We start from the raw sequence: 20,857 nt of genomic DNA, 5'->3' as shown, positions 1-20,857 counted from the left end.
CGCCATCATCCAGCTCTGAGGCTCTGGGCGCATCCCTCTCCTCACTGGGCCTCAGTCCCCACGTCTGAGAAACAGAACTCCACACCCCGCCTGCCTGTCCCTATTGCCCTCCAGGGTCCTCCTTCAAAATATGAGCTCCCCTCATATTTTGAAGAGGTGATGGAGTCAACAGATGTGGTCTACAGAGATGTGGTCATATCTTCTTCTTCTCCCAGGAGGCTTTGGTGGCTCCAAGGACAGACAGGACACAGGGACTGCACGTAGGCCACTGGCCTCAAGTATGCAAAGAGTTCGCCAGGCCTGGCTGGAAGTTGCAGCTCAAGTGAAGATGTTTAATGCAAAAGGGAACAGGTCTGTACAACCTGGAGGAGCGATCTGCTCCCTACAAGGAGGGGAGGGAGGGAATAAGGGGATAGGTGGGGGGCGGTGAGAAAAGGGAACCCAGTTACTCGGTTAAGATTAAACAGCCTGGCTGGGCATCCGGGCTGCTGGTGATGACTAAGTGTGGCTTTGCCTCAGTTTCCCAAGTGACTTGAGGCAGGAAGTTCCCAGCATCAGTGAGCTGGCCCACTCTTAGCCCCCCCAGTGGTCTGGCCTCAGCGCTGGTACAAGAGTCCACCGGATATCACAACGTAGCCCTGGAAGGCAAAGAGAACCAGGGGCCAGGTCAGAGACCACACGAGGACCAGAAGGACCCCCAGCCACCCCATCAGCCTAGCTCAGAGTTCATGCTCTGCCACTCTTGCTGTGTGCCCTGAGGACTGTCTTTGCCTCTCTGGGCCTCAGTTTCCTGCCCTGTCATTGGGGTTGGTAACAGCATCCATCTCACAGGGCGGCTACGGGGATGCAGAGAGAACACGCCGGCAGAGCACTCGCCATGGGGCTGGCGTTTGATGAGTGCTCCGTCCACGGCTGATGCCATCACTGTTTTTTACTGGGAGTCCAGAACCATCGAGTATTTTCCCCAAGTCCAAGTCTCCCCAGCAGAGTCAGGCAGCCCCCTCCCGTCTACACTGCACTGTAGAAACATCCTGGGGGCCTGCTGATCTTCATTCATTCATTCACTCATTCATTCATTCAACAAATCTTCATTGAGCCTCTACTGTGAGCCAACCCCTGTAGAGAACAACCCAGACCGAGCCCCTGCCCGTGTGTAGCTCACACATGGTCCATTATGGTAGCCATTAGCCACAGATGGCTAATTACATTTAAATTAATTACAATTAAATAAAAGTTAAAAGTCAGCTCTCAGTGGCAGTGGACACATTTCAAGTGCCCAACAGCCACACGAGCCCCGTGGCTGACAGTGGCTACTGTGTTGCACAATGAAGATTTCCATCCTTGGAGAAAGTTCTATGGGGCAGGGCTGGTCTAGGGACCTTTGACTTTGGACCCAGTTGGCGGGATTTTTGAGTGCCGAGCCGGGTCAGCCCCTGACCGCGCCTGTTTGTGAAGGTCTTGGGGAAATTTCCACTAACAGCCCTGGCTCCAATGTGTGCCGGGTGCTCCTTCTTAGCGGGGTGGGTCCCCCAATTGCCTTGGGACCACAGTTCTTAAGCAAGGACGGCACCCTCCCTGAAAAGGCATCAGCACGTCCTGCTCAGGGGGCATAAGGAAGATGCAGATGCGGGGCTCGAGGGATCTTGGTTAAGCTTCCGTCCTGCGCACATCGGGTTGAGCGAGTTAGGAAGAATGTTATCCTTTTCTATCCCAAAGGAGACAGAGAGAAGTGGTTGGATCTCCCCTGGGGCATAGTGACTGCATTCCACCCTGGGCCCACAGCTTCTGCCCCAGGAAAAGAGACTTTAGAAGAGCCAGGAGCCCCCTTCTTTCATCCAGCCTGCAGAGGTCTGTGCACAAGGCTGGAAGGAGCCCCTTGGCCATCCTCCTCCAGATACCAACGGGCCATGCCTGTCGCAGGGCACAGACCAGGGGACAGCAGAAGGCCTGAATCCTCTGAATGTGGCCCCCGGTGATGTTCGATGAGAACTAAAGGGCGGGTGAACCCCTCGCACCAATGTCTCTTGACACCCTGAGTTTTCCATCTCATTGCAGCTAAGGATTCACGGCGTGGTCTTGGCAGGAGCAGGGGGCACCCCCAGGCCTGGCTGACCTGAGACCCCACCGCTGGCACTAGCAGGGAGGGAGGGCGGGCGGGACCCCTGCCTCACTGAGCCCAGCCTCCCTCCGGGGGCTGAGAGGACCCCTTTAATCTCACCTCATAGACAGAGACCTCAGGAGTGACGTACTGAAGGTTGACCACACTGGGGAGGCCAATCCCTATGCCCAAGAGAGCTGCAGGTGGAAAGGGGAAATCAAGCTCAGCCGGGAGGCGGTCACGGAGCGCCACCTGGAGCCAGCCCTGGCTGAAGGCCTCGTGGGCATCGTGATACCGAGCTCCACCCAGGAGGTGGGAGCCATTATTATTATACCACTTTACAGAAGGGAAACTGAGGCTCAGTGAGGGAAAGGAACTTAACTGAGATCACACAGCTGCTAGACAGCTAAGATGTGCACACAGGCAGCTGGACTCCGAGGCCGCCCTCTTAACCTCTGAGCCTGGGAGGTGGGAAAGGGGCTGGGATGGAGCCTGGAATGGGTGTGGGGCAGGAGGGGGCCAGAGGGGCCACACTGGGGTGGAGGGAAGGGCTCACCGTTGAGGTGGTCCAGGAGGGGCTTCTCGAACACGGTGCCCACAAGTGCGTGCACTTGATCCGTCTGCAGCCACGAAGCCAGGGAGATGGGGGACCATAGGCCCACCCCAAGCAGGGGCCGGGAGAGAGGGACAGGCGGGCCACACATGAGCACACAGACACAGACGGCAGAGGCACAGGGATGGGGAGAGGGCAGGTCACCCCTGTCCTGGATTCAAGCAAAGCCCAGCTCCCCCGGGTCTGGATGAGCCTTCTGAGCATCAGGCACCCAGGAACCACTCTCCCTTGAGGGGAGGCGGGGAGACCAGCACCTGACTGACCCACACTCACTCCCTGTGCGACAAACAGGTGACTGGGGCCCACCTGACACCAGGTGACTGGCAGCCCTGCTGGCGCTGACCAGCGGACAGAGGGACTGACTGCGGATAGATCGATGGGACATATTGACTGACAGGCCAACCGACACAGGGATGCATGGTGGCTGGTGGCCCAGCCACATCACATGACCAAAGGAACAGCCGACACTGTCTGACGCTGGCATGTCCGATCGACCAGTGGACTCAGTGGTTCTTGGTCTAACAAGTCATGGACCACCAGGCAGAGTGACAGGCAGGCTGACTGAGTGACCCCCTGAAAAACCAAGGCTCAGACAGCCTGAGAAAGACTGACTGTCCAATGGATAGGCCCACTGACTGACCACTGTCCCCAAGTGCCCCGGGAGGAAGTTGGTTCTTGTGGTACATACAGGCGCAGGTGTGCACAAGCACGCATGCACACGCACCCCTTCCCCAGGCTCAAGGCCTGCCCCACCCAGTGAGGGGGTCTCCGGAGACCCCAGCCCCACACTCACATCAATGAAGCCCACGTTGGAGGAGGCCACCGTGAGCTGGACATCCCTGAAAAAGAAGCAGGAGGGTTCGGGAAGGCCTCCCACCCCTGTACCAGCCAGCTCCGTCCCAGGCTCCTCTGGCTGAGGCTGTGATGGGTGGTTGTGCCCGTTGCACAGGGGAACGCCCCGAGCCTGCTGGTCCAGGGGCCTCGCTCACCCCAGCACAGACGTGGTCGCCTGAAGCTTCACCTTGGACACGGAGAGCTGGAGGCTCAGGGTCACTACCTGGCATGTAGGGAGAGCAGGGTCAAAGGGCACAGAGCTACGTGGGAGTCTTCAGCTGGCCACCAGCTACCCCAGCCTCCTACCCACGCGCCCACACATTCAGGTATTTGTGGAGCACCCCTGTGTGCCAGGCCTGCACGGAGCACTGGGAACACAGTGTGAACAAGACAGACTGGGTCCCTGCTCTTGGGAATCCCACACAGCCCAGTAAAGGAGGTGAACAATAACCAAAGTAACCAGACAGGACCCTTTCAGAGAGTGGCAGGTGCCATGAAGGCAGAGCGGTGGGTGGAGAGGGCCAAAGGGGACCATGTTTCTCAGGGTGGTCCCAGAAGGCTGCCCTGAGGAAGGCTGCAACGTTTAAACTGAGGCCTGAAAGATGAGGAGAAGCCAGCCATGCCAGCCATGCCGAGAGCCACAGGAAGAAGTGTCCGAGGCACAGGGTACAGCATGTACAAAGGTCCTGAGGCAAGAATGTCCTGGCATATTGAAGGAACAGAAAGGAGACCAGTATGGCTAGAGCAGAGCAAATGAGGAGAGTGTAGGAGGAAGCAAGGCCTTGAGAGCCACCCACGCTCCCAGCCAGCCCCAGCCAACCCCAGCCAACCCCAGCCAGCCCCAGCCAGCCCACCGCACTCACCACATCAAGGGAGAAGAGGGACTGGAAAGCCGAGTTGGAGGCTGGAACTAGGACCTCCACGAAGGGCTGCAGCCGCAGCGTGGCGTTGTTGGTACGGAGCATGGCCACAGGTGTGGCACCCAACCGTGCCTTCAGCACCACGGGCATGGGCTCCGGGAACTGGCGGGCCACCTGGGGAAGCGGAAGGGGAGAGGCAGGAGGGCACCTGGGGGCAGAGGCTGGGCGGGCTCTCCACTCACCATTCCTCAGACGCTGATCAAGCCACTGTGCATGACTGGGCCACCAGGGCGGGTCCCCCCAGGCCCCTGCCCTCGGGGATGCCCAGTCTGAAGAGGTGGTGGGCCCAGAGACAGGGACAGCCTGTGCTGTCTGTGCGGGGAGGGAGGGAAGCTCAGGGGCTGTGGGGGTTCAAGGAGGCCCCTGGACCAGACTAGAGCTTGGTCCTGAAGACGGATAGGGGAAAGGAGAGGCCCTGCGTGGGCAAAGGCCTGGAGAGGAGATGGCAGCATGACGTCTGGGCAGAAGGAGGGGCCATCTCCGAGATGGAGGAGGCACAGACGTAAGGGCAGGGGTCAAACCCCACTTGGGACAGACATGAGCCAGTAGAGATCCCACACCCCAGACAGCCTCCCACCCCACTCCCTGTCTCAGCCCCTGGAATGACCAGAAATGTCACCAACCTCGGGGATGAGTTGGCCCAGCATGGAGGTGTTCAGCGGGTTGTCATCCGACTTCTGAAACCAGCCCCCCACGCCATGACAGGTTTTAGGGCAGCGACTCCCCAAGCTACACAACCTCTCGCCTCCCCACAACTCCCATTTAACCCTTCCAACAGCCCCTCTGTGGCTCCAAAGCTCCCACTGCCCCATCCCCCCATGATTTGGCTTCTGTGGGGTCTCCCCAGGCTGAGGCACCTGTCCCCTGCGCCCTGGGCAGCAGGTCCACCCCTCACCAGCTGCCCGGTGATGTCCAGGTTGAGGGCGCCAGCCTTCTGCAGCAGCAGAAGTGCAGAGTCAAACAGGTCCTGGGAGAGGCCCACGGTTGCCATGGCGCCGATGGTGCCCACATGCTCTGGCAGCACAAAGGGGGTGACATCCAAGGGCAGGACGATGGGCTTGCCCAGCAGGAAGAGAACAGCCTGGGGGTGCGGGGGGAGAAGGGGAAAAGCAGCAGGGCCTCAGTAGGGAGGTGGCTCCATCAGAGAACCTGGGCCCCGACACGCCACCCACCCCAAGATGCCACATGTCGTCCAGCCTCACTCCTCAGCCTGTGTGCCATGCTTCCACCGGGAATGCCATTCCAGCTCCTCTCCCCTCAACTCCCCTGCTCCCTCAGGAATCTTCCAGGACACTGAGGACTCCGGAGGCAACAAACCCCCAGCTCTGGGCTGACAGGGAGGCACTTACATTGAGATCCAAGGAAATGTAGTCATTAGTGATGTTGGGCACGTTGACCACGGAGTAACGAATCTGCGACTCAGGACCCACAGGGGTGAGGCCTAAATAAAACCAGAATGAGGAAGAAAAGATGGCGTACTTAGCTTACCCACCAATGCCTCGAATATCCTGAAAACTCAATTATCTGATTATCTTGCATAACTAGACCTGGGCTAAGAAACGAAAGAGGGAAGACAGGCCTTTGAGTAAGCAAATTTGAGTCACAGCACGCATACACCCAAGATTCAGCCGCTCGCAACCTACTGGCTCTTAGTTTAGACACAATTCTAACAGTTTTGGTTTCTGCTTTCCCAATCAGTGGGAGACTAGAGACCCCAAATTAGAAGGAAGGAGAGAGTCACTGTAGACACAAACACCCCCCGACAGAGGCAAGAAGGAACCACAGAAGGAGCAGAGGGCTCGCGTTTCTCAAGGTCCGGACACACGACTTATACCGTCCCATTCAATCCTCACCACAGTCCTGTGAGGTTTGGAGCCCGTTTCACACACACGCACACGCACACACGCACGCACACATGCACACAAGCAGTTTATGAGGTTTGGTCATCCCCACAGTTGCAGACCTGGTCCCTCAGACTCCAAAGCTATACTCTTGCCTCCGAATCACGCTGCGTCCTACAGGAACTCAAAAGGCCCACGCCCCTGGGCCCTCAGGGCAGGAGACAGCAGAGCCGCTCCCCCACAGACGCCCCGGGGCCTTTCAGGGAGGCCCGGCTGAGAACCCGCTTCCTACACGGCGGGTCCCCCCAGGCTCTGAAGATTCTGATTGGGAAGGTAGCAAAGGGTGAGTCACTGGTTGGAACCACATCCCTGGACACGGCTAGATGGCGTGGAAGCGAGGGCTCAAGCCCACCATGTGGAAGGCCCAGCTCTTCGTAACGGCTCCTCCCGCAAAGGCTGAGTGTGCGCGCGCGCACATGCGTGCGCGTGCACGAGTGCGCATATCCATTCAGGTTTCTGTCTGATTTTCTGTCACTTCTGCATTTAATTCTATTTTCCCTAGTATTTTGGAAATTTCTTATGATTCTAGAAGCAGTAGAGTGTGATTCCATTTCTACAGATCACTGGCTGTCATAGACAGAGGTGGGAGGCGGGGGCGGCCACCAGGAATGCCAGGGGCTGGCGGTGTTCTGTATCTGAGTGTGTCAGTGATTACACAACCACATGCATTTGTCAAAACTCACAGAACTGCATACTAAAAAGGGTGAATGACTGCATGTTTTAAAAATGAATAAAAACATTAAAATCTAAAAATAATAATACATAGTCATTGGAGACATATAGAAACTTTTTTTAAAGCTAGAAAAGATATAACCCAGAATCTCAGACCTCTCTCTTTTTCAGTATTTTCTCATGCAGAGATAAACTCCCTCCCTCTCTTTGTACAAATGGAGTGAAGCTGTATGCGGCTTTGTGTCCTCCTCCTTTTCTTTACAGGGTGGCCTCGTAGCTGGGTTAAGAGCACAGGCACTCAGGGCAGACTGCCTCAGTTTCTTCATCTGTAAAATGGGGCTAATAACACGACAGTAAATGTCAGCTTTTATTATATCACATTTCGCCGGGCATGCTGCCATGTAATTAAATGCCCCTTTAAACTCGCTTTTTAACAGCTCCTGTCGCTCCACGCTCTAGATGTATGTGACTCCTGTAAGCAGTCCCCTGGGGCTGGCCACTTAGCTTTCCTTTACTGGACTTCTTTAATTCCTCAAAGACAAGGGCAAGAGCTAGTCTTTGCTATGAACCCACATTCAAGGCATCTTGATAGAGATAACCCCGTGAGGAAGAAGGGAGGGACGTATGTTTATTGAGCCCAACGTACGCTGGGCACTTCACCTGTGCTGTCTTGTAGCAACACATAGGAGAAGTAGGAATTTCGATCCCTATTTTTTGGATGGAACAGTTAGGTTCAGAGAGATGGAGTGAATTCCCTAAGGTCACACAGCAAGTGAGCAAGAGGACCAGAATTCAAACTTAGGATCTTGGATTCGAAGCCCAGTTTGCTCAGCATCTTAGTGCCTCCTATTAAGGTAATATGGGGTTGGGGCAGTGAAGAGAGTCAGGGGGAATCAAGGAATGTTCCCCAGACGAGGTGACTCAGAGCTGGACCGTGAAATGAAGGCAGAGTACTGGGTGGATGTGTGGAGAGGAGAAAACCAGGATGTACTGGTTCATGGGCAGCTCCGAGCACCGTGCTGGAGATTCTAGACCTGGAGCCTCTGATTTCCCTTCTATAAATTGGGGATAATGATGCCACCTCACAGGACTCTTGTTAAAAGATTGCACAAGAAACCAAAGCTACCTTGATATGATAATATTCACTAAAGAACCCACCACGGATAAACGTGGACCCTGCCAGCCATCCCTCCTGGCTTAGCACCAGCAGGCCAGCCCGGTGTCCTTTCCCCACCCCCCACCCCCCCGCACCGCCGTCCCGTGTAAGAGGAGGATGTAAGCCCCGGACTCGAGGGCAAAGCCAGCGGATCGCAAGTGCAGCTGCCAACAGTCCACAGTTCTGGCTTTGAGTCAGTGAGGGCGACGCGCGAGAAACCCTAGAACCCCAGGCAGAACGGTCGGATAGGAGGAGGTGCGCTTCGAACAGGAGCAGCTTCACAACAGGCTTGTGAAACGACAGAGGGGGTCCCAGCTCACGCTCAGGGCTCACCGAGAGAATAGTACCCCCCAAGTCCACAGAGGATGCATTCTTTGATCAGTCTGGGGCTGGGTGGGTAACTTCCCGTGTAGTTCTTACATATCGAGAAATACTGCTAAAAAGAAGATGAAGTCAGCCACTTTCACAGCTTTCAGTTTCGTGTTGTGAGATAGTCCTGATGGAGCCCTGTTTAGGAGGCCACTGTGGCCACAGTTCTCAGTGGACTATGCCGAGCGGCTGAGCACCTGGCATCCGTCTGTGTGGTGGAGGAAGGTGTGTGGGGCGCTAGGGAGGGGACCAATGACTGAGGGGAGTTGGCGGATATAGACCCCAGCTCCTGCCCCCTGGGTAGGATGCTAGGCGTGCCCTACTCAGTCTCCAAGAGCTCCCAACAGGAGGGAGCCTCAGTTCCCACTCAGTGTCTGCTCCTTAACACGTCTCCCTTCCCTGCCTCGCTGGTCTGCTCCCCAACCACTGCCCCCAGGTCCACCCCGCTGGATCCACTTACTAAAACCCTCCTCTCAGGGTCTGCTTCTGGGGGGATTAAGCTAAGACAGTGGCCTTCTCCTGGTTTACTCCTGGTACCCCCTGGTTAATAAGGACCCCTGGAAAAACCAGAGGTGGAACAAGGCTGACAGAAGATGGAGGGGAGAGGGCCCTTGACCCCAGGCCCCTGCTGGGTGGTGGCTGGCCCCTGGAAGGGAAACCGGAGCAGGGGCGCCTGGGAGCTAGAGGGCTTGAGTTCTGTCGAGGCCACGCTGAGTGGGAGGCGCCTGTGGGACCTCCAGGAGGAGATGTCCAGGAGAAAATGGAATATAAGGGCCTGAGCCCTGAAAGTGTGGGGAGGGGCCGGGGGGGAGTCTGGCAAAGAATGTGAGAGATGCTGGAGCAAAACCAGGGGAAAATGGGGTCTCTGACTCTCTGGGTGGGGAGGAGCAATTGCAAAATGAATGTCCTCGCTCTCCCCCTCCACACACACACACACGCACACACATACAAAACATTTGAAGACTCGATTCTGGAATTTGGAGATTCCCAGATTCTATCAATAATTATTCAGTCGTCCTACAATTGACCTCCCAGAGGTTGATCCTGATCCAGAGATGGGGGTCTTTGAAGGGTCTTGGGGGCCCCAGAGGGTCTCAGAGCTCCCGGACACATCCCCATGGGTTCCCAGGCCTTACCAATTACTGTGCCCATGTGGACATTGAGGTCCTGCACCAGGCTGGCAATGCTCAGGCACAGCTGCGGCAAGACAGAAGAGGCTGGGTTAGGACCACACTCGAGGTGGAAGGGTCCAGGGTCCCGGTCTGGAAGCCTCTCCCAACCCGCGCACCAAGGCCTGGAGTCCCTTCCTTCCTCCACTGCCCACTGGGCATCTCCTAGCACCTCCTCCGGGCACGGGGGATTCAGAGGGGAAGCTGGGGCCCATGGGCATAGAGGAAAGAACAGGGGCAGTGGGACACAGCAGAGGGAGCCACAGCGGGGCCTGGGCGGTTAAGGCAGGGATCCTGCTGCCTTGGGGCCCAGATGGCCAGCTAGTGGAAGGGCACTCCCCGCAGTGGAGGCAGGCAGTGATCAGCAAGCCAGGCCTGGGAGACTGGAGTTCTGCTGGGCACAGGGGGCAGCCAGAGAAGCATACTGGGCTTGGCTCAATGTGACAGAAGGAGGGGCAGAGAAAGACTGCAAGGCCAGGAGTGGTCACAGCCTTGTCCAGGCAAGAGCTGATGAGGCTAGGTCAGGTGAGACCAGGAGGCAGAGGAGAGGGCCTGGTGAGGCTGTTCTGCCTTCAGCCCTCGAGACTCAGGTTTCTCATCTGCAAGATGGGGACACTGAGGCCCACCTCCGGGAGGTGTGAGATGGCACGCAGTGGGTTGATTTGTCTCTGCTACTGCCCCTTAAAGGAGGTGGGGTCGGAGGGAGGGGGCAGAGATGGAGAACCGGGCGCCCTCGGTGGTGGGACCCTGGGCCCTCCGGCACCATCTCTCACCAAGTCAACCACAGGTGGCTAATGACAGGAGCGAAAATAGTAAGGGTAATAGCGACACTCAGTCTGCCACCACTGCTCTAAACCCTCCATGGACGTTAACGCCCTCAGCCCCGGAATCAGCCCAGGGGGACATTTACTCTCTCTGCCCTACAGACGCAGAACTGGAGGCAGAGGGAGGTGTGGTGCCTGGTCCAAGAGTCACAGCCGGGAAGGAGGAGAACCAGGATTCGACCCCAGGCCACCTCTGACTCCAGTGCCCGTGCCCTTGTCCCCTCTAGTTCTGTCTCCTTTTCATAAGTCACGTGGCCCCTGAAAGCACTGCCCACACCCCACCCTCCAGCACGGAGTTGGGGCTGGCCCAAGAGGACGAGCCTCCCTCCCCTGCAGCCCCCAAACCCGCCCTTGTCTGGGCCTGGCCATCACAGCCCTGGACCATCGCCCAGCCTCTTGCCTGCCCTCGTGGGAAAGTTGGAGGAGCCCCAAGAAGGGCCTTCTGCTAAAAGACAAGCAACAAGAATCCCAAGCTCCCCATGCCCGCAGCGCCCCATCCGCTCACCCGCCCTCCTCCCTGAGGGGTCCACAAGACGTTCTCACCTTGTCACGCAGGACGGCGTTGATGTGCTGCTGCAGCGGCACCAGCAGCGCAGGGGCCATGCTGAGGGAGAGACGCACACAGGGCTCTGAGGCCGGTCAACGCGTCTGGGCCTGCCTCTCTTGGCAAAGCCACAGATCCAGGAAAGACTCTCCCTCGGCCAGGGGCCCGTGATTCCCATTAGGCATCTGCCATGTGCCAGACACAGTGCCAGCACAAGAGTGCCCCCAGACGAGGAAACCGAGCCTCCGTGAAGAGGTCATTGGTCTCCAGGTTTGAAAATGGCAAAGACATGGTAACCAGGCCAGGCCCGGGGGAGACAGAGCGTTGCAAAAATCGCACTCAGCCCTGGCCTTGGCTGGCTGGCTTCATGGCCACTCTGAGCCCAGTGAGGCAGGGGCGCTTCCCACATGGGCACCAATTCTTGGTGACACACCTAGTAAAGCCCATTCCTCGCTCTGGGCCTCAGTTTCCCCTCTGAACGATAAGAGATGGGTCTAAGCAGGTGTTTCTCAACAGGGATGCTAGGAAACTATGGGTCGTTGGTTTGATCCATAAAACATTGATCCAGGCCACAGCCCAAACTCACTGAATGGCCTCCCGTGGTGGGGTGGCGGGGTGGATGACATCCATGTTTTTAATGCCATCAACCTTTGGGCTTCTGTTTCGTAAGCAGCTCCTGCCCATGAGGACCGTGAGGGCTAATGAGTTACACACCATGGTCATGGGACAGACGCATGAACAGATTTACACCCAACCCTTCTCTGGGGAAAACGTCTGGTCTGAAATGCTCAAGCCCCTCACAGGGAACCCCGCCAACATGTGGGAGGGTGTGGACATCATGCGGAGGAGTCACAAGCAGTGGGGTTAGTCAGGCTGTGGGTGTTGGAACCTGGCTCCACCGTTTGTCAGCTGTGTGACCTTAGGCAAGTCACTTAACTGCTCTGCGCCTTCTTTTGTTCTCCTGTAAAATGGGGGAAATGCTCACACCTTCCTGGTAGGACCACTGTGAAACGATGCTCTGAAAGGCCTAGAACACACCCAGCACAGAGCAGGAGGGGGAGCTGCTCTTAGCTTTAGATGCAGACAAGCAGCCCCCTGAGTCACGGTGAAAGCTTGGCAGGTCCCCGCCCGCCTGGAGCTCAGACTCCCCATCTCCGCAGGGGGGCCAGCCCTCTGAGGTCCTTAGTAGCCACACCAGCCCAGAATGGTATGTTAATGGCTAATGTGCATTGTCACATGATGCAGGGTGGGGTGGTGGAGGGGACATAGATTCTGGCTGCATACTCACTGTGTGACCTCGGGCAAGTCTCCCCCCTCTCTGAGCCTCAGTGTCCTCAGCTACAAAACAGTCGTGATACTGGGGGTCTTTTAGGCCCATTGTGAGAACTGGGTGAAGGCTTGAGTAGGAAGCTCAAGAAATGGCCCCACAGCCTCAGTGTCTGGGATTCCTGCAGCCCAGGCCTCACCAGGCACCCACCTGTTACTGCCGTCAAGCACGATGGCATTGTCGAAGAGTGAGAAGCAGGTGGAGATGCTGACCACGGGGGTCCCGATGGAGCCCTGGGCCACGTGGACGTCGGCCTGGAGTACCACAGGCAGCAGCAGCTCCAGGTGCTCTGGGCCTCTGCAGGGACGCCAGCGCTCAGCCCCATGACACCGCCAGCAGAGCCCACCTTGACAGATGGGAGACCCTGCAAACCCCCAGCCTGCCCTCCCCTCCACTTGACACAGACAGGGCCCCCACTCAGCACAAGGTGGCCCCACCCGGGGCAGGCCCAGAGCCGCCCATACTCCACGGAGGGTCACAGACATTGCAGCCGACAGGTGTGAATCTGGCTCTCTGTGACCTCTCACTGCGAGACCCTGGGCCGGTCACTCCCCAAGCTGAGCCTCAGTTTCCTCTTCCGTGAAACGGACATAACGATTGGTGGTCCCTATCTCGCAGGGCTGCACCGAGTGTTCTGTGAGGTGGTCGTGTGCAAACACCCTGCCTGGAGCCTGGCCCACAGTCAGCACTCCTAAACTGCTGATGCCAGGACAGAGGAGTTAAAATAAGACCCTTCTGAATGCCCAGCTCATAGTTTGAAAATTAAAAGCATGTAAAGTGACTGATGCACAGAAATAATGCCAACGGCTACCTTTATTGAGCACCTACTGTATGCCTTGTGCTGTGAAAAGGGGGAGATAATTCTAATTACAGAAATGATTCCATTCGCTGCAGCTCTCGGCCATGCTACCAAGGGTCATCCCGTTTTACCAAGGCGGAAGCTGAGGGTTGGAGAAATGAAATGGCGCTGCCTGGTTGCACAGTATTGGGCGGGGTCTGGGTTCTCAGAAACTCTCTTACTGTCTTGCTCCCCCGCTGGAGGGCAGGAAAGAGGACACTGAACAGGGAGTCTGGAGGCCTGAGCACGGGTCCTGGGAATTGTTGATCCCCTCCCCTCACTCTGCGCCCCCAAGAAGGAGAGTCACTCACCGAAAGACCTTGAAAGTAAAATTGGCTGCTGCCGACAAGCGTACGCCAAAACCAGCAATGAATTTCAGGTGGATGTGGGGCACGTGGACATTCAGAATCTGGATCCTGCAGGGTGGGAATGGAGGGCCCCTGTTAAACCATGGAATCAACTCTGGAGTGAACGCTCTGAGCCATATCCACACTGCTGATGTTATAAAGAAGGACTGGCAATTGGAACCATGGAAGGAGGAATAGGTAGTGAGTTCTCCATCACAGGGGGCATGCGAACCACGGTTGGACAACCAGCTAGCAGGGAAAAGATGCAGAGAGGACCCCAGCATTGGGTGGGAATTGGGTAAGATGACTGCTCAGGTCTTGGAGGGATTTTGGTTTCTGACAGACGTCCGGAAAGATGGGAACGTGAGAAAAGACAGACTTCAAGATCCACCACAGGCAGAAATCCCCTCCGTAGCGTGCTAGCCCACAGCTTCAGCTGGCTGCCCTCCAGCAACAGGAAACTACTCCCTTCAAAGCTGCCTGTGCTGACGGCTGAGCTCTCTCCAACGAACCTATGATTTCTTTTTTTTCCTAAATGAAAGTCATTGTTTTTCCTGCACAGTCGTTGAGGGGGGTGGGAATTCAGACACAACGAAATGGTGTAAATTTTAAGGGTCACATCAACAGTCTGCTCTCAAACGCTCTGGCTGTCAGCACTGGCGTGACGTATTTCCGCAACTCTCCTTAGGATGCACGCAGGCTGACCTGGACCTGCTTCTTTGTACTCAGCAACTATCTTGGAGCTGCTCCCACATCTACAAACAACCATCCTCGCCACTGTTCTCAAACAGCCACGTGATGTCCGTGGTGCGGCCAGACTACAGGTCATTGAGGGATCCTCGGGGCTGGGCATTTACTGTCATTCCCAGTTCTCCACCATTCCAGCCCCAGTGGTGGCCTCCAAGCCAGCTGCTTCTTTACCCACCCAGTGTTTTAAGGTTTTAAATGTTTTTTCATTAGTTGCCATCATTCAAAACTTGATAGCTTTTAAACACATATATATGACTTATCTTAGGAACCCAGAGATCTGACAAGAGTGAGTTTGTGTCCGCACGTGGATGGGGACAATCGGCCCAGCCCCGGAGGTGTCTGAGTTGAGATGCCCCCACCCACCTCTGCCTTTGAGTCTCTGTGCGTTATGGGGCGTATGCGGGTAGATTAGGCTCAGACTCGTGTCTAAACTCAGCGTCTAGTTTTCGGAGGAAGCCAAGAGTCCTGCCAGCCCTGAAGCCCCAGGATCCCCAGTCTTGGCCCCTGGGGGCAGAAATCTACTAAGTCAGAGGCAGGTCCTCTTGTGACCACTCGCCTAGTGGGTGGGAGTGTCTCGTCTGGGGAGGGAAGCCCTCCCCTACAGAGGAGGGCTCATCTGGAGGGCTGGAGCGCTTTTCCTAGTGGGTGGGAGCACTCACCTGGTGGGCCGAAGCCTCTCTCCACTCCGGTCCAGGAAATCCGGGACAGTGACCTGTAGGGCTCGCTGGAGAGGGGCTTTCCCAATTTCAGACACTGTGGGGCCAGAGCAGGGAGAGGTCAGTCAGGCTGCCCTGGGAGCCACCGAAGGAGACCACACCACCCACCATCAGCCCCACATCTTGGGCTGAGAGGACTCAGAAACTAGAAGGGGCTGGCTTGTCCACAGGCACACGGGCGGTCAGTTGGCTCCCCATGAGTCCACCTGGGTGCACTACCCACCCCAGGCCCTGCAAGGCATGCCTTTCCTCTCTCACTTCTGCCTCCCCAACGCCTACTTGTCCACCCCCCTCCTCAGAAACAATAACATCCTTTGCCCTTTGGCAACACTCTGATTGGTCCCACCTCCTCTGGAGCCGTCCCCGAGGCCCCAGGCAGAAGGAGCATATCCCAGTAGAGTGGTGATGGGGGGGCCAGGGAAAGAGGCTGGAGTCCCTCAAATTCTGGGTGCAAATCCCAGTTGTGCTACTCACTATCTATGTGGCTGCTCTGTGCCTGTTTCCCCACCTATAAATTTGCAGTGATTATAAGGGTCCCCGTCACATAGGGTCCTTGTGAAGACTCCGTGCACAATGACGTTAGCTCTTGCTGCTGCTGTTCATTCTGTGATCATAACGGCTATCACTTCTCTAACGCTCCCTCTGTGCCAGGCGCTGTTCTGAGAGCCTAGCTTTTCCTCACAATTCTGTGACGGAGGTACTGTCTCATGCCCAGTTTACCCAGAGTTGAGGCCACCTGGCAAGGGGAAATCAGATCTGGGCCAAGGCAGCTGGCTCCTAGGCCCCTGGACTTCCTCCCACACCTGTGCTGCTGGGCCAAGGGAGGTGCTCATTAAGCAATTAAACGTGAGCGGAATTAAAATAAGGTAATGTTGCTGGAAGGGAGCATCAAATGAGGGGTCAAGAGGCCTGAACTCTGCTCAGACTCACTGTGGGACCCAGGAAAGTCCCTGGGCCTCAGTTTCCCCAGACCCGGAGCATGGAGGCAGTGGTCTCTATGCTCCGGATGCCCCTCTCCAGCCTGACCATCTGTGGCTGAGCTGAGACGCACGCTCAGGCCTCTAGACACCATCTACAGTGCTCGCCTGACACAAGTCTCTGTGTCACACTGAAGGACGCTGTTAAGAAGCCACCCAGCCCAGCCTTGGAAAGAGGTGCGTGGGGCATGGACCTCCCGCCAGATTTCCGCCAAGAACAAACACGGGCAGGTGACCCCAGGAGGGCTCTCCAGGGACAAAGGAGGCTCACTCAGGACCCGCAGAGGGAGGGGGCCAGCGGAAGGCCTGGGCCTCACAGCCCTGCCGGCCGTCTCCCGTGCATGGCTCTGTGTGACAGTCACGCTCTAACACGGATCACTGACGCCTTTCACCCCCTGCCCAACTGCCCGGATACAAAGTCCCGGAAGACCGGTGAGCCCCAGGGGGCCCTGCTGCTTCCCTGAGCCACTGCCTCACTGCTTTGTGACCTATGCCACTGGAAGTCCTTTCTACTGTCTGACCTGAGTCCCTCACCCTGTAATCTGAGTTTAGTCTGGCCCAGGGGGAAACAGCTTCTGGTTTCTCACCCCGACTCAGCTTCAGTGGGACCCCCAAAATCTCGTTGGGGGCAGCTTTTATCCCTCCCTGGGCCTGGGTTTCCTCGTTGTGCCTCCCCCAGAGGACGGGGCAGGAAGGATGGAGCAGAGTCACAGGACAGAGGCCTCAACCAAGAGGGGCCTGGGGAGGGGCTGGATCTTCTCCCTGTGCACCCAGCAGGGACCTGAGCCAGGACAAGCCTCTCCCCAGTGCCCATGTGCACACCGTACACCAAGGGTGCGCAGTCGACCTGCCTACCCACATCCAGGCGTGTGCCACGGCATTTGCACACATGCCTCCAACACTCAAGCACAGACGTGGGCACATTTCCATGAATTTTCAAACTCATACACAGACACACCAGCAAAAGCAGACACTCAAACCTACCTATCCACACAATCACACGTGCACGCGTGCATCGTGCAGGTGACACAGACTCCCACTCCTGCATTCATTTAACACATATTTGTTGAGCGGCACTGTGTTGGGCACCGTCAGGGGCCAGAGACACAGCAGCAGATGAGAGAAAATCTGGGTCCTCATGGGCCTTTGAGTTTACAGACACACACACATGCTTAGGGTTGTACACACACGTACAGACGTGGATCCATGAGCACATGCTCATGCAAAGACACACGGGACAGCCCGGCGGCTCGTCTCTTACCGTAGCTCAGTGCTGCCTCGTTGAGTCTGACCACGGTGCCCGGCATGGAGGCACCGACCACGGGCAGCAGCAGCGCCAAGAGCAGGCCCAGCCTGCACGCCTGAGCCATGGTGGTCCTGGCCGCTGCCCCCCAAGATCTGTGGGCTGCGATGGGGACAAGCATCAGGGGGTTTGTCCAGAATGGACCCCCCAGGGGCTGCTCAAACTCTACCCCAGTCCTGAGGTCACAAGCCCTGAGTGGTGACCCCAGCCCTGCCTGAGGCCCCACCAGCAGTTTCCGTGTCTTCCAGGCCTGCTTCATACGGAGCCACGGGGGATCTGGTCTGGAAAGGGCCACAAGGCCCAGAGAAGGCATGGCCTTGCCTAAGGCTACATGGCAAACTAGGGCTGGGTGCAAGACTCAAGCCATGCCAGAGGAGGATGCCGAGACTCCCAGATGGGGAGACCAAGGGCAGCTCCCTATCCCACAGAGAGAGCCCGGACCCACCACCCCGAGGCCCAGGGCTGTGTCACCTAACGCCAGGAGTCCAGCCCAGTGTGACAGCCCAGCTGGTATCCAGCTGTCCAAACCCAGCCAGGGGAAGACCCGGGGTGGCTCCTGGCCTCATCTCATCCTGCGCGAGGTAAGAAATGTCCTGAAAACAGGCATCCCCCTTAGCCCTCCAGCCCCTCCCGACCCAGCCCAGCCAAACGGGCGGACCTGTGTCCGACTCGGGGAGAGAGAGGTAGGCAGGAACGGGGGCCACTGCTCAGACGGGGGAGCTGACGCCCAGCAGTGACACTTGCCCAAAGTCCCACAGCAAGACCAGGGATGGGCCCTTCTTCAGAGGGCGGATGGAAGCAGTATCCCCATTGAACAGACAGAGAAGTCAAGGCTCCTCCTTGGAGGAGTGCCAGCCCCATGCCCATTCCTACCTCGGGTGGTGGACTCTCAGCGCCAAGCCCTCCTCTGCCCCAGGCGGGCGTGGAAGCTGCTTTATGAGGCTCCCTGGTGTGCAGGACCCACTGGAAGATGCGGGGAGCGGCAGGTTTGCTTGTGGTTGCAAGTGTTTTCCCTGCAAACACGGCCTGTGCCAAAGTGTCTCATCCCACTTGTGTGCTGGGGCTGCCACGTAGCCAGGACTGCCTGCCAACTACCCCGAGACCCTGGGGTTGGGTGGCTTTGGGGCCTCAAAGGCCAGGAGGTCTCTGGAAGGAGGGCTGCTCCCCCGAGGGTCCCCTCGTCACCCCAGCCAGGCCCTGCCAGGCCAGGAGGAAAGGGATGCCCAATGTCACGGGGACGGCTACAATAACCTGTCAGGCATGCTGCCTCAAGCTGTCCCAGAAACATGACCCTTTCGGGAGGGGCAGGAGGCTACCTGAGCCCCAACCCCAGTCATTGACTGAGCCCTGACCCTTGTCACAGGCTGAGCCCTGATCCTCATCAGACATTGAGTCCTAACTCAAAGGGCAACAGTCAAGGATGTGGATGATCCAGTCCCCACTACCTAACACCCAGCCTGTCTCCAAATGCACATCCCACTCCCAACAGACTTAGCCCATCCTCCCTTTCTGCATTAGTCTGTACGGTCTGTGCTCCACCTTGACTACATGAGACCCAAGGAACTGTGTGTGCACAGGAAGGAGTTTGTGTGCACATGTGTGTATGAGGGTTGTGTACACGTTTGTGTGTGTGGTTGTGTATTGCATAGTCATGGCTACACATGTGTATTAAGTCCTAATTACTGGCATCAGAGGAAAATGTGATTGTGTGTGAGTGTGCACATGAAATTGGCACATGGACATCTTGCTTTATGTTGTTCCACACCTGTTTACCCAAACCCACATGAGCGCAGGTATGGGGAGTCTTATGTACAGTCTATGTATGTGGGCTTATATACTGAGTGTCTGTGGCTGTGTGTGTATGGTGTTAGTTGCGTGTGTGTGTGTTTCTGGTAATGGGAGGTGTATATATGTTTGTGTGTGTGCATACACACATGCGCTGGAGGTGACGGCATGACTCCGGGGAAGGCCCCTCCGTTTCTCTGTATGGCTCACCTGGGCTACAGGCACAAGGGACCTCGGGGCCTTCCCCCACTCCAGAGCCCTCCATGACTCCCACTGACTCCACACCAGCCCACATACTAGGCTCAGAGCCCCGTGGGTCCCCACGAATGCCCACAGAGTTGACAGAGTCACAGACACCACCGATCTCTCCCCGGAGAGGCCAGACCTCACGTGGACCCGCCCTGCCTCCCAGCCAGTGCCCCCCTGCCCTATTCTCTCAGCAAAAAGGAATGAGAAGGGCCAGCCGCAGGCTCCCTGACATCCTCCTGCTGACCTCAGCCGGCCCACTGATGCCTAAGGCCAGCCCTCCTGGCCCTCACTGCAGCCGAAGCAAACAGCAGCCTCCGTGGAGAGGGGTGCAAATATTGACCAAAGCCACTCTCACTGTTTGCTCTTGTCATGAACGCTTCCTCTTCCTTGACATTTCCAACACAGGGGACATTGGGGGACAGACAGACACAAAGGATGGAGCTCTTGCCAGCCCCTCCTCCCTACAGCCATAGCAAGCGCGTGCGGTGGCACCTGCTTTGTGCAAGCTGTTCTGCCAGCCACCTGACCCTCCCCCCAGAGACGGGAGCTGGTTCCTCTCACCCCTGTAAGCCAGTGCCTGGAACTTACCAGAAGCTTAATAAATATTTGTTGAATGAATAAATGAATGGATGTACGATTGGAAGACCCTGGTAACAATGATAGGGGCAGCATTTCAGGGGCCCCCCCCTTCAGCAAATATTCTTGAGGGTCCATGTTCATTTCCTGTTGCTGCCGTGGCAAATTACCACGGACTTAGTGACTGAAATCACAAATTTATTATCTTACGGTTCTGGAGGTCCTAAGTCCAAAATGGGTCTCCCTGGGCTAAAATCAAGGTATGGGCAGGGCTTTCTTCCTTTCTGGAGCTGCTGAAGAGGACCCACTTCTTTGCCTTCGTTCCTTGTCTCACGGCCCCTTCCTCCATCTTCGAAGCCAGCAGCCTGGGCTGCGTGCTCCCCACACTGTCATCTCTCTCCTCTCCTGCCTCCCTCTTCCACAAAGGACCCTTATCATTGCATCGGGCCCCCCTGAACAACCTAGGATATTCTCGAGATCAGCTGACTAGCAACCTTAATCCCACCTGCAAGCTTTAATTCCCCTTTGTTGTGTAACCTGACATATTCGCATGGTCAGGTTTCAGTGCGGGGAGGCCTCTTTGGGGGGCAGTTAATTCTGCTAACCCCAGGGTCCTTGGCCTGCAATTTAAGCAACTGCCACCAGGGGGCAAAAGTGAGTTCATTTTAGCTTCCCGATCTAAAAGAGGTTCTCCACCCAACCGGGCTGACAAAAAACAGAGCCAGAACTTTCCACTCTGTTAGGCTTTTTGTTTTCCCTGGTAAAAATTAAACTTTTATTAAAACAACAACACAAATATTTTTTGTGTTATGCAAAATGTCCACTGAGAAGCTCAGCATTACAAAGTGTGTCCACGTGCGACATAGGAAGGTGGCAAATCCAGGAAGCT

At 56.6% G+C, this 20,857-nt stretch overlaps 1 protein-coding gene across 2 annotated transcripts; it reads right to left on the bottom strand.

Moving 5' to 3' along the window:
- Positions 1-311: 311 nt before the first annotated feature.
- BPIFB2 (BPI fold containing family B member 2) lies at positions 312-20,471 on the bottom strand. 2 transcript variants are annotated; one of them, XM_008543484.2, is made up of 17 exons: positions 20,179-20,471; positions 18,232-18,321; positions 17,317-17,460; positions 15,022-15,115; positions 13,577-13,681; positions 12,578-12,724; positions 11,100-11,160; positions 9,700-9,760; positions 5,815-5,906; positions 5,361-5,546; positions 5,089-5,142; positions 4,409-4,579; positions 3,701-3,768; positions 3,505-3,550; positions 2,655-2,718; positions 2,219-2,295; positions 312-638 (listed from the first exon to the last, which is right to left on the bottom strand). In XM_008543484.2, exons 3-17 carry the CDS (start codon positions 17,423-17,425, stop codon positions 597-599), a joined length of 1,377 nt encoding a protein of 458 aa, XP_008541706.1. In that variant the 5' UTR covers positions 17,426-17,460; positions 18,232-18,321; positions 20,179-20,471; the 3' UTR covers positions 312-596. The 2 variants fall into 2 exon arrangements, 1 of the variants encoding a protein (XP_008541706.1); XR_011531070.1 differs by lacking the exon at positions 3,701-3,768 and having other exon boundaries at positions 20,179-20,375.
- Positions 20,472-20,857: the final 386 nt, after the last annotated feature.

Source organism: Equus przewalskii, chromosome 21 (assembly GCF_037783145.1).
Source record: "Equus przewalskii isolate Varuska chromosome 21, EquPr2, whole genome shotgun sequence".
Classification (NCBI taxonomy): Eukaryota; Metazoa; Chordata; class Mammalia; order Perissodactyla; family Equidae; genus Equus; species Equus przewalskii.
Note: the sequence above shows the minus strand (reverse complement) of the source record. Positions and strands in the feature narration are given on the sequence as shown.

Bases quoted from the DNA above. Each gene is read 5' to 3' on its own strand.
- BPIFB2 (XM_008543484.2), bottom strand. From the start codon at position 17,425: ATGGCTCAGGCGTGCAGGCTGGGCCTGCTCTTGGCGCTGCTGCTGCCC. The intron at 5,907-9,699 runs GTAAGGCCTGGG...GGTTTTATTTAG, and splicing joins CCACATGGGCACAGTAATTG to GCCTCACCCCTGTGGGTCCT. The intron at 3,769-4,408 runs GTGAGTGCGGTG...CCTACATGCCAG, and splicing joins CCCTCTTCTCCCTTGATGTG to GTAGTGACCCTGAGCCTCCA.